This window comes from Engraulis encrasicolus, chromosome 18 (genome assembly GCF_034702125.1).
Source record: "Engraulis encrasicolus isolate BLACKSEA-1 chromosome 18, IST_EnEncr_1.0, whole genome shotgun sequence".
NCBI classification, from domain to species: Eukaryota; Metazoa; Chordata; class Actinopteri; order Clupeiformes; family Engraulidae; genus Engraulis; species Engraulis encrasicolus.
In genome coordinates this window covers 50,101,103-50,114,507 of record NC_085874.1, presented here as the reverse complement: position 1 = coordinate 50,114,507, position 13,405 = coordinate 50,101,103, and the positions used below count along the sequence as shown (strand labels likewise).

Here is a 13,405-nt window from a genome sequence, read left to right as displayed (position 1 = left end):
ACTTGAGTTCCCCTACCAATACTCAAAAGGCCAATGACCTGAATACAGTAATGTCGGCCTAATTCTAATCTGTTTTTATTTGATGCTGAGGTCTTGTGTTTTTGTTTTGTTTTGTTTAACAGGGGGTGAGAGATTTGCTGAAGTCTGTTTTGGACAAGATCCAGACCATCCCCAACGTGGTCAGCTCAGCTGTGGTGCAGCAGCTACTGCCAGCTCGAGAGGTGAGTAAAGCCTGGCTCAAACTACACGACTAGCGATTGTGTGTCCGATTTTGGCGTCGGGGTTCACCGCACACTAGAAGAGAATCGCAACTGTCAATCTTATCGCTGCTCGCAGCCACCGAGACAATGCCCGACGTTCTATTTCCAGTCGCAAATATCAAACAGTGTTTGATTTCTATGACTTGCGATCGGCGACTCTTTGAGCTGCTAAAGTTCTGTCTTAGAACGTCGCCCATGACGAGGAAATCTTTCCCGACAATCGCTTGCGATGGTCCTGGGGGGTAACGTTCCAGCGATTGTCGTAAGGGGGGTTTTCAGCCGAGAATCGGGCCGATAATCGCGTAGTTTGAGCCAGGCTTGTGTGCGCAATACACATGGGACTGTGTGTGTATGAAGGAGAGGAGAATCGAGCTCTGTTTAGTGTGTGTGCGTGCGTGCGTGAGTGCGTGCGTGCGTGCGTGTGTGTGTGTGTGCGTGCATGTGTGTGTGTGTGTGTGTGTGTGTGTGTGTGTGTGTGTGTGTGTGTGTGTGTGCGTGCGTGTGCGCGCGCGCGTGTGTGTTCGCGCGCGTGTGTGTGTGCGTGTCTACGTGTGTCTACGGCTTGTGCACATGTACGTGTGTATGTAGAGGAAAAGCCAGATCCCTCAATACTGTGTGTGTGTGTGTGCAATGCTGTGTGTGAGTGTGCGCATACTATGTGTGTGCATGCAACAATAACCCGGCTGTCATGCCAGCTCAGGACCGCGTTTGTCAAAAACATTGTTGCTAACCAGTTAGCATCTTAGTAGGTTGCCAATGGGAAATTGCATTGCAACCAAGTAAGTCGCTAACTCAGTTAGCCACGTAGTTACATAGGCAGTTGCTGACCTAGGTAGCGCTTCTCAAAAACTCTTAAGTAGTACTTAAGCCTAAGTAGTACTTAAGTATGAGGGGCCATCTAGGCAATATATCATATCACCAAAAGTTAATGCATATAGTCGATCTGGCCTACATGCAATGTTTTGTTCTGGTACATGCAAATAAAATGCTTGCTTAAGTGCATGTGTGAGGTAAAATAATGTCTTAATAAACTTTTAGTGATGATGTGAAACCTATTTCTAATATATTGCCTAGGCGGCCTCTCATACTTAAGTACTATTTAAGAGATTTAGGGAAACGCAGACCTAGATAGCAACAACGTTGTGGAGCCACACACCCCTGATGCAGTGAGGTTGTTGTTGTTGTTGATGCTTTGTGCGGCAGGTGGTGGAGTACATCCTGGACCGTAACGCGTGCCTCCTGCCCGCCTACCTGGCTGTCACGGAGATCAGGAAGCTGTATCCCGAGGGAGCGCTCTCGCACTGGGTACGTGGATATCAGGAGAAAGGTCCGCAACACTGTTAAATGCTCCCAAATATTTAATAGCACAACATTTTGGACTAACTGTCCTTCATCAGAGTGCTCTGAGTCCGAAACGTCGTGCCATTAAATATTTGGGAGCATTTAACAGTGTTGTGGACCTTTATTTTCTTTTCAGTTATCTTATGTTTGGTCCAGCACCTGTGCCACTCATGTGCGCGCATTCTTTGACTTTCTGGATATCAGGAGAAACTCATGTCACCTGTGCAACTTGGAAATAAACGTACCACTGTCACGCGTGTCAAATAATGTTAATAATAAAAATATTATATTTAACAATAATATTAGTAATAATAATAACAACTTTATTTGTATAGCACTATTATTTGTATAGCACGTCATTATCATGCATAATGGATACGCAATTTAGTTTATAACTATAATTTAGTTATCATACCTCTATGTTGTTTCTCTTCTTTTCCCATCAGCTCCTGGGCAGCCTGATTTCAGACTTTGTGGACAGCTTTCGACCCACAGCCAGGATCAACTCCATCTGCGGTAGGCCACGCCAGTCTCATACACTTGCTTGTTTGTTTGTTTGTCTGTCTGTCTGTCTGTCTTATAATTGATATGATTTGCTCTTTTTGCAGTTAATATTGCATCAAATGTTAAAATACGTCTGCCTCTTGTCATCTCAAAATTATGTTTTGTTGTAGTCCTGAAACATTTTCTTTTTGCTGGACGTGTTCCAAAAAATTCATTATTTTGGGTTGTTCCCAAAACTAATAAATAAATGAATGTATGTGTCTTGAAGATAAGAAGGGACAACATAATGCAAATGCTGCATATTGTCCTCATAGGGAAGTGCAGTATAAATACACATGTGTGTTGTCTACATATGGAAGTGCAGTATAAATACACATGTGTGTTGTCTACATAGGGAAGTGCAGTATAAATACACATGTGTCTTGATCTCACATAGGGAAGTGCAGTATAATGTGTGTGCAATATAAATACAATAAGTGTGGGAGGTGAAATGCAACATGATGCATGTGTGTTATTCCACATAGAAAGGTGCAATATATTTTATGTTTTAGGAGGTTACAATGTAAATGCATGTGTGTGTTGTCCCCATAGGGAGGTGCAATATAATGTATTGTTAGGAGGATTCAATATAACTGCATGTGTGTGTTGTCCCCATAGGGAGGTGCAATATAATATATTGTTAGGAGGATTCAATATAACTGCATGTGTGTGTTGTCCCCATAGGGAGGTGCAATATAATATATTGTTAGGAGGATTCAATATAACTGCATGTGTGTGTTGTCCCCATAGGAAGATGCAATGTAAATGTTGTTAGGAGGATACAATATACGTAAATGCATGTTTGTGTTGTCCCCATAGGGAGGTGCAGTATAAATGCATGTGTGTATTGCCCCCATAGGGAGGTGCAATATAATATAATATAATATAATATAATATAATATAATATAATATAATATAATATAATATAATATAAATGCATGTATGCACTGTGTTGTCCCCATAGGAAGATGCAATCTTTTGCCCGTGGTGAATAACTCGGGAGCCATCTGCAACTCCTGGAAGCTGGATCCCACCACCCTACGCTTCCCCCTCAAGGGCATGCTGCCCTATGACAAGGTAACACTGCGGCTGTGTGCGTGCCTCTGTGTGTGTGTGCGTGTGTGCTTGGTTGAGTGCGTCTGTCTGTCTGTCTCTCTGTGGAAGAGGACTATAGAAGCAAGCACTGTTATTTGTGTGTGTGTGTGTGTGTGTGCCCGCGTGCCTGTGCCCGCGTGCGTGCATGGAGTGGACTTGCATCTGCATCTGTGTGTGCATGCAACCACAAACTCTGTGCAATTATTACATGATATTCCTGAAGCGCATGCATGATGACAGGGTAACACTGTCTGTATGGGGTAAGGCAGTGGGTTAGTTACAGTATGGGATGGATGAGAGACGGAGGTACGGTACATAGTGAATGGGTTTTGTGGGCATGTGGGGTAGGGACAGTTGGCCTAATTCCTTACAGCACACGTGTAGGCGAGCAAGAACTGCTGTAGTTCCTGATGAGATTGTACTTACTTACTTACTTACTTACTGCCCATTTTGCCTCCTGGCAAGTAGGGCAGCAACAAAGGTTCTCCACTCTGGTCTGTTCTGTGCTTTTTTTCTGGATGCTATCCCATGTGAGCCTCATAGATTTCCTTTCTTCCTCAACTGTACGCCTCCAGGTGTTCTTAGGTCGTCCTCTCCTTCTTCCTTCAGGTGTCCATCATAGGGCTACTCTTGGGATGCTGTCTTGCTCTCTCCTCAAAACATGTCCAATCCAGTTCCAGCGTTGCTTTACTATTATGGTCTCCAAGCTGTCATGTTGGCACTCAGTAAGCAGGTCTTTGTTGGAGATCTTATTGGGCCAGAAAATCCTACAAATCCTACATATCCTTCTCAGACTTATCCTTATGTAGGGATGGTACAAACTGCACCGAAAACCGAAACCGTACAATTCACACACCATACCGAACTGTGAAATGCAGTCCGTGGCAAACCGCAATTCATGTACTGCCCAGAAAAATATGTCAAACAGAGATTCTAGGAGTATCTTATCCAGTCTTTCTGATTAACACATTAGCATATAATACCAATGAGAGGATGGCACAGTTAAAATTACACTATATTCACACTATAAGCCTATACAAACCATAAATAGGATCTTTAGTGATAAGTCCGATTCTATCAGCCAACTGAAAGAAGGCATTTGGAACACTCACAGTGCGCATCAGCTGACAACAGTTTAGTGGCAAGTGCAGGTTAGCACAAGAGGCGGTTCTCAGACACGTGCAAAAGGTCAAATTCAACTTGTGCATCATCACTTTATAATTGCAGTTATATAAATATGGTTTAATATTCCCAGTGCACCATTTATCATGAACTAAAAAAAAAGAACCGTAGAGAACCGAAAACCGTGACCTTGATACCGTGATATAAACCGAACCGTGAATTATGAGATTGCATTGGGGTGTGAGTGTGGGAACTCACCAGTTCCTTATTGCTTGGGTGAGAACCGATGCAGTTTCTCATAGAATGCTAAAGGCAGTGGTATCAGGCATGAATGAGGCCAGTCATACCGTGGTGATGAGCTGACGCTGGGAAACACCTGAAGGAAGAACTGATAGCAATCAGGGTTAGCGACTTAGTGCAGTGTGTGGAGGACGTGTGTTGTTTTTCAGGCTTTCATTTCCTGTTTGCATTTTTCTTCTTTTGTTTCCTGCTATCGTTATCTCTCTCTCTCTCCTATTCCATTTCACTTTCTTTCTTTCTTTCTTTCTTTCTTTCTTTCTTTCTTCCTTTCTTTCTTTCCACTTTCTGCCCCAATCTAAAAAAAATAATCCCACATTCTCTCTCTCTCTCTCTCTCTCTCTCTCTCTCTCTCTCTCTCTCTCTCTCTCTCTCTCTCTCTAGGATCTGTTTGAGCCCCAGACTGGTCTGCTGCGTTATGTGTTGGAGCAGCCTTACTCACGTGACATGGTCTGCAACATGCTGGGTCTTAATAAGCAGGTAACACACTTGCCCTCCCTCTCCACACACACACACACACACACACACACACACACACACACACACACACACACACACACACACACACACACACACACACACACACACACACACACACACACCTTTACCATCCATTCTCTCTCTGCCCCTTGCTCTCTCTCTCTCTGTCTCTCGCCCCCTCCCTTCCTCTCTCTCCCTCTCTCTAGCTTATGCCGTGTGCCTAAAGCACTGATAAGGTGTGGCACGTATGGTGCGAGAGGTAGAGAGCGAGAGAGAAAGCGAAAGAGAGAGTGAAGAGAAGAGCTTGGGAATTAACTTGAGATGATTGTTTAGGCCTTAGCCATGATTCAAATGGCGAAGGCCCCATATTGGTACAGCAGTGACCCTGGATTGATTCCCTGTTCTCGCTCCAGTTTCATTCAGCACTAAAGTGCTTACCTGCGAACCACCCGTTCATTCATACCGGGCTCTGAGCTTTTCCTCACTATGTGACCGTTAGCCGGATGAACCTGCTGACGTCCTCACGATTCACAGAGAAAACGATTTTTTTCGGTTCGGTTTGCACCATGAACCAGCTTTCCGGTTCCCAAACGCTCCAGACAGGCTCAAGATATTAGTTGCGGCAATGGGTACCGGCACGGTTCTCTGTTGTCTTAAAATGATGTAATATAACCAACCATTCCTCAAATTGGTTAGTAGCTGTTCATTGGTATGGTTAGTAATAATCTATTGACTTTTTCTGTGAATTTCAAATTAAAATGTAGCCATATTAAGGGACAAGATATTTTGTTGCCATTCACAGGGATAGTAGCCTGGTAAACCAGCGCCACCCGCTGGGCGCCGACATTTTTCAGCTGTGAGTGGGTCTGGCCTCGCATCTGAGAACGTTTTGAACACTGTGCCCTGAGTCTGGCAAAACCAATTACAACGCAGAGATTTGTTTTGAATCAAAGCGGTCGGGGTTTTGAGGGAGTGGCGACGAAGCTTTGCAACACCGTTGGGAAAGCACATCAACGGCAAAGATCGCCGGTTGGTCAGAGCGCCGGCACGGATTTAAAAAACAACCGGTTGTTCTCATCAGCAATCGTCCGAGGTATCGTTCATCGGGGCCAGACAAAATTACTCCGGTCTCACATTTAGGCTGGTTTATCAGGCTACAGGGATAGAGCGTTGTGAACATAGCTTTTGGTACCAAAGGGGGACCCAGCAAAGAACGGCTGGAAATTACAGATCCCCACTGAAGACACGCACACACGCGCACACTCACACACCATTATGCCCTGTTTGACACTTCTTGGTTTGGCTGTACGAACTTGCCGTGCAACATACCTTATCTTGGAACACATAGTAGAAATCCCCTTGTTCTGCCAGTGTGTGTGTGTGTGTGTGTGTGTGTGCGTGCGTGTGTGCGTGCTGAGCCGGATGATGGAATGCACTGTGTGTGCGTGAGCGTGTGCGTGTGTGCGTGCGTGCGTGTGAGCATGCATGCGAGAGTGGGAACTGTCTCTTCTCTTGTCTGTCAACCTGTCGCTGCTGTTTCGGAAGTTTGGCTTGACATTGACTTTGGAGTGAATTTGGTTTATCTCAAAGTGGTTTGACTGGGGAGAAGTGAGTCTGATTTGAAACTGGTCTGACTGGCAGAGGAGGTTTGCTAGCAAGCCCTCCTAGTTACCGTTCTTTGTCCTTTTTCCTTTTTCCTTTTTTCTTTTTCCCTCTTTGTATTTTATGTTCTGTCCTGTCTTGATCCTGCCCTCACCCCCCTCTGTTCCTCCCTGTCTTCTACCCCTCTCCTCTTTTCTCCTCTCCTCTCCTCTCCTCTCCTCCCCTCTCCTCTTTCCTCTCCTCTCCTCTCCTCCTCTCCCCTCTCCTCTTCTCTCCTCTTCTCTCCTCTCCTCTTCTCTCCTCTCCTCTCCTCTCCTCTCCTCTCCTCTTTTACCCTCTCCTCTCCTCTTTTCTCTTCTCCTCTCCTCTCCTCTCCTCTCCTCTCCTCTCCTCTCCTCTCCTCTTTTCTCCTCTTTTCTCCTCTCCTCTCCTCTCCTCTCCTCTCCTCTTTTCTCCTCTTTTCTCCTCTCCTCTCCTCTCCTCTCCTCTCCTCTCCTCTCCTCTCCTCTTTTCTCCTCTCCTCTTCACTTCCTCTCTCCTCTCCTCTCCTCTTTTCTCCTCTCCTCTCCTCTCCTCTTCACTTCCTCTCTCCTCTCCTCTCCTCTTCTCTTCTCTTCTCTTCTCTTCTCTTCTCTTCTCTTCTCTTCTCTTCTCTTCTCTTCTCTTCTCTTCTCTTCTCCCCCACTCTCCTCCTCTCCTCTCCCAAATGCTCTTCTCTTCTCTTCTGTACCCCACATCCTCCCTCCTTCTCTCTTGTCCTCCTCTCCTCCTCTCTTCTCCTCCTCTCTTGTCTCTCCTCCATCCTTCTGTCCATCCTACACCGCTCTAGACCTTGCACATTGCTCAGGTATGTTCCCAGTCTTCCTCTTGTCTTGTGACTAACCACATTTAAACTACATCAGCTTTTTTCAGCTAATATTTGTCTTGTAGACCAACTCCTTTGCTTTTCTCCACCTAGTGTGTGTGTTTTTGTTTGTTTTACAGTAGAAAGACACAACATTTGTGGCAAAAAAAGTCTACATCGTTATAGGGCTTGAAATTACCTTTTTCACTTGCCCATATTGCCACATTGGGCTGATAGACCACCATTAGGCTTGGCCCTGCTGTGGCCAAACGGTAGGGCACTCGTCTACCATGCGGCTGACCCGGATTCAATTCCCGGCCAGGGTCCTTTGCCGGCCCTTCCCCGTCTCTCTCTCCCCACGCGCTTCCTGTCACCACCTTCACTGTCCTGTCATAAATAGGGTCAAAAAGACCAAAGAAGTGAAAAATGAATAAAAAAATCAAAAGACCACCATTAGGCCGATACAGGTCACAGCTTTTCTTTTATTTTCTTCTCTATCCCTCCTGTTTCACTTATCCCTCCTCCCACGTGTTTCAAGGATTTTCCCTCTTTCTCTTCTTTTTCTCCTTTTGTTCTTCCTTTCTTTCCTACCTCCTGTTGTTATTAGTTTCCTGTAGTTGAGTGTGTTGTTCTTATTTACGTATTTTATTACCAATGGAGAAGTTGTAAGGTGCAGATCCTCATGCTCAGTTCAGTTGGTATCCTCATCGTGTTTATCATGTTTTTCTTTTTTAAATTGATACCTTTTATCACGCACCCAAAGACATTCATTTTTTCCAAGAAGTTGAGCGCGTCCTCTGACAAACTTGGAGATCATCATCGTGTTTGTCATTGACTCACTAGAGTGAAGTTTAATTTTAAGTTTTTTTAAAGGCAAAGATTGCTGCCTTCATTGATTTCGCGCGCGCGAGCGAGAGAGAGGGACAGAGAGAGAGAGAGAGGGAGATACAGTCCCCCCCCCCCATGCTTTTCTAGGCTCATACTAGTTGCACCGATACCGATACCAGTATCGGTGGATCGGCACTAAAATGGTGGTATCGTATCGGCGAGTACCAACAAATAGGGCACCGATACCATTTACAGGTGCTTGTATGCCACTTTAACAGCCTTGGAATTAGTTATTTCATAGAGGTATTTAAAAGTATGAAAAGTTTTGCTGGATTCACTTTGTATTAGTCTTTTTCCTGTTTCACAAAGGTAGGCAGCAGCCTGACAAAGCCATGCAATGATTTTACATCCAAGTAGTATGCACTACAGCCCTTCATATATATACATTTCAAATAGGGTGGTATCGGTATCGGTATGGTATCGGTATCGGTATCGGCCGATACTGCACAGCCAGGTATCGGTATTGCGGCCAAAACATGGTATCGGTGCCTCAAATATGTCCATTCGTGCCCTCCATATCGCCCATATATCCACCTGCTCCTCCCTCGGCAGTAGATTTACATTACATTCATGCATAGGTGTTTGGAAAGGAGGATGCAGTGGTGCATCAATGCTAAGAAATAAATAATCAAGTAAAAAAATGCACTATTACTTTAAAACGGAGCAGCCCTGGACTAGTGGTTAGGAAGATGGTTCAGAGAGTTGCTGGTTCGAATCACACTCTTACCTCTCCATACACCTCCATCCATGGCTGAAGTGCCCTTGAGCAAGGCACCTAACCCCACATTGCTCCAGGGCCTGTAACCAATAGCCTCTAAATAACTGTAAGTCGCTTTGGATAAAAAGCGTGAGCTGAGTGTCATGTAAAGCTTCGGCACCCTAGGGTTAGGTGCATTGTATGGGATTCGAACCTGCAACATTGAGCGAGTGTGCGAGTGTGAGCGTGCGTTTGCACCTGGCTTAACCCATCGATTCCTGATGTTGCATTGCACAACATTGACCCTGGCGCCTGGAGCTGCATTACGCAACATTCAGGCTCATGAGATTTGAGACAACTTTATTAAAAATCTCTGTCTGTTTGAGATGTATGAACACATTCTAATGAAAGATGAGGGTCTTAGCGTTTAAATGGAACTTAGTGCATATTTTTGTGTACTTCAGAAGCTGAGATATTTAGGTTTTTATAGGCTGAGGGCACAGCTTTTCTTAAAAAGGGCTCAGGCATTCAGCACCCTTTTTTGCTGGTGCCTTAGGCGTCAATGGGTTAACTGATGATATGCTGCACCATGTCAGGGATGAGGGCTCTCCATGCAGTCCACTGACCAGCTCTGTGGTGGAACACTCGCCTCATGCCCGTCTGTGTGCCATGCATGTCCATTTCTGCCCCAGCATTTCCTTGCTGTCTGTCTGTCCGTGTGTGTACGTTTATTATTAGGTTTATAGTGTTTGCTTTTTGTATTTCTCTGTGTGCCCAGACCAAGCATGGCTGATGACTGTGACTGTGTGTGTGTGCATGCGTGCGTGTGTAATTTCATTTAATTTGCGTTGTTTGAGCTTGGCGATAGGGTTTTTTTGTTCAGCTTTGTATGGTTGGTGTGTTTGTCAGTGCTCCGTCCATTTGGGCAAGTCAAAAGTGTTAAAAGGCTAGTGATCAGTGCAGTGTGTCTGCTGTGCTTAAGGCTCTCGGCATGCTTGCTTTAGGATAGGCGTGCGCATGCACAATTCATTCATGAACGCGTTAACAAACGTATTTAATGTCAATTTCGCACACGTTGGACACGGCAGCCAGATGCGTGCGTCAGGTGTGATATCTTCAAACTCGCTGGGGGCGATCGTTAGAAAGACTGCACGGTTCCACGCATGTGCTTCTGATGAAAACAACAATGGCATTAAATTAAATTAAAAATTAAAATTACAAACATCATTGATCATACTTCCTTATAGACCCCTTTAGAGTTTGTAAACAGGTATGACGTAATTTGGCTGCGTGCGCACCGCTGCCTCAAAATCGACCATGCTCCATTCAATTGTACAGAGACTTGACAGGTGTTTTTTCCGAAATAAGATAACGGATGCTCGCGTGAACTTCAGTTATGCAGTGGGCACCACAGACACGGGCATTCCTGGCGATGTCATCAGTCCAGAATCTCTATTTTTTTATCAACGTACACGCTTCAGAACGGCAGTTTTTCTCTCTTTAGTGTCTGCACTGTCAGCCAGTATTACATACAGACTCACCACTCCCTATTTTGCCCATGCCTGCAGTTCACCTCGTGGCCGCTGTCGAGAGAGCGCAGCCCATTCTTTCTGAATGGAGTCTGCACTCCCCCTAGAGTGCAGTACCACCCAGAAGAGTTGAGTCTCTCGTAATATCCTTACAATATCTCTGGTGTGTTTGAGTCAACGATGCACACGCATTCATGAGGACGTCGACTCTGAACGGGTCAATTGCATGATTGGATGATACCGCCAGTATTTTGCGTCTTGGTCAACTGCTTCCAAAGCAAGCATGTGCAGTCGGTTACTCGCGTTGATGCGCGTAATTTACAGCTCGCAGCAAGCGTACCACGGGCTTAACTAGAGAAAGCCAAAGATTTCAGCAGCACCAAGGGGGTATACTAAGAAACTAGGTCAGTAGTAAACCAGGTTAAGTTGACCTTTTGGTAGAGGTAAATCATCTAATAGAAGAGCCTGGAGGCCTCATCTTCTGAACTAAACGATGCCAACAGTACATCTATTAGCAGCTTTACCACTTCGTGTAGGTTAACTTCCAGCCGGTTCAGTAGTAAACTAGGTTAAGTTAACCTTGAGGTAGAGGTAAAACTAATAGAATAATAGAATAATAGAAGAGCCTAGAGTCCTCATCTTCTGAACTAAACGATGCCAACAGTACATCTATTAGCAGGTTTACCACTTTCTGTGGCTTAACTAAACCTGTTTACCGCTTAACCACTTAATCATGTTCTTAGTGCCAACCAGCTGGTCTCATAGGACTCAATGTTAACTTCTATCTTGGAGGTTAACTTTGTACTGCCGTTTGAACTTTGTACTGTCGTTTGAAACCGTGACCGTAACACTGGGCATGTAACCGCACTCACTGGATGACCTTGAGCAAGGCGGCTATGTGTTGATGCTCTTTTGAAGGACAAGCTCTGTTTGCGAGGCTGGTGGACTACCAGCTGAAACAACACAACACAACACAACAACACTGTGCGGCACAGCTGGAATAAGACACTTATATATGAATGTGTTTTGTGTGTGCATGTGTGTGCGTGTGTGTGTGTGTGTGTGTGTGTGTGTGTGTGTGTGTGTGTGTGTGTGTGTGTGTGTGTGTGTGTGTGTGTGTGTGTGTGTGTGTGTGTGTGTGTGTGTGTATACAGCATAAGCAGCGGTGCGCGGTGCTTGAAGATCAGCTGGTGGACCTGGTGGTGTACGCCATGGAGCGCTCGGAGACGGAGGAGCAGTTTGACGACGGCGGCACCAGCCAGTTGCTGTGGCAACACCTCTCCAGCCAGCTCATCTTCTTCGTCCTCTTCCAGTTTGCCAGCTTCCCACACATGGTGCTGTCTTTACATCAGAAGGTAACCACACACACACACACACACACACACACACACACACACACACACACACACACACACACACACACACACACACACACACACACACATACACACACTCTAGTTACTCGCTTGGTCTTCCAGTTTGCCAGCTTACCCCTCATGATGCGCACACACACACACACACACACACACACACACACACAAACAAATGTACATACAATCACATGTACACCTGTCTGTGTGTGTGTGTGTGTGTGTGTGTGTGTGTAGTTGGCGGGTCGTGACCTCATAAAGGGTCGTGATCACCTGATGTGGGTGCTGCTCCAGTTCATCTCCGGCAGCATCCAGAAGAACGCGCTGGCAGACTTCCTGCCCGTCATGAAGCTCTTCGACCTGCTCTACCCCGAGAAAGAGGTATGCACACGCGTGTGTGTGTGTGTGTGTGCCTGTAGCAGGAAGCAGGAGTGTTTTGAGGTGTGTGTGTGTGTGTGTGTGTGTGTGTGTGTGTGTGTGTGTGTGTGTGTGTGTGTGTGTGTGTGTGTGTGTGTGTGTGCGCGTGCGCGTGCGCGCGTGCATCCGTGTGTGTGTGCCTGTAGCAGGAATCAGGAGAGTGTTTTGAGGTGTGTGCGTGTGCGCGCCTATAGCAGGTGTGTGTGTGTGTGTGTGTGTGTGAGTGAGGGTGAGGGAGTGTGTGTTTTCCTGTCATCAAACTGCCAGACTCTACCCTGCGAAAGAGGTTCAGTATGTGTGTAGTTCCATGGCAACAACAGGCCGCTCACCGGTGGCCCTTCCTCAGGGGAACAACCACAGCAGAGTCTCATATTACACAGCAAAAATACAAAATGAAAAGGAATTGGAAGTGTGCGTGTGTGTGTGTGTGTTTGCATGCGTGTGTGTGTGTGTGTGTGTGTGTGTGTGTGTGTGTGTGTGTGTGTGTGTGTGTGTGTGCGTACATGCGTGTGTGTGTGTGTGCGTGTGTGTGTGTGTGTTTGCGTACATGCGCGTGTGTGTGTGTGCCGATGTCTCCTGCCTAACTAATGAAATAAGGAAGTCCAGTCCAGTTGAGTGATCAGCAGCCGTTGGGGGCTGATGCTTATCTGTGTATCGCAGCTGCAGCTGGGCGCTAGGTTACAGCAAACATCAGATAAGGGCTGCATTCCAATATGCAACCTTGCGTCCTCCACTTGTGCTTGTGCGGCCTCACCCCGCCTCCTGGCCCCTCCGTGGAGAAAACAATTAGTTTCCCAGCTGTCATCCAAGCCAAAAACTATTTTCTGGGGACTATTCTTTCTCGTGACACTGAAGAAGGCTCTGTGCAGCCGACATGTCCGTCATGTCAGTCCCGGCAATGTTAAAATAAAAAGAAAACA

The 13,405-nt window shown here is 45.9% G+C and overlaps 1 protein-coding gene across 2 annotated transcripts in view; it reads left to right on the top strand.

Moving 5' to 3' along the window:
- Positions 1–13,405, top strand: part of med23 (mediator complex subunit 23) — a 116,043-nt gene that overhangs the window by 4,006 nt on the left and 98,632 nt on the right. For both annotated transcript variants that reach the window (XM_063223775.1, XM_063223774.1), the window contains exons 6-12: positions 123–221; positions 1,464–1,565; positions 2,048–2,117; positions 3,109–3,221; positions 5,043–5,138; positions 11,853–12,053; positions 12,306–12,449. In XM_063223775.1, coding sequence (XP_063079845.1) covers positions 123–221; positions 1,464–1,565; positions 2,048–2,117; positions 3,109–3,221; positions 5,043–5,138; positions 11,853–12,053; positions 12,306–12,449 — 825 coding nt within the window. The remainder of the gene's footprint in view (positions 1–122; positions 222–1,463; positions 1,566–2,047; positions 2,118–3,108; positions 3,222–5,042; positions 5,139–11,852; positions 12,054–12,305; positions 12,450–13,405) is intronic.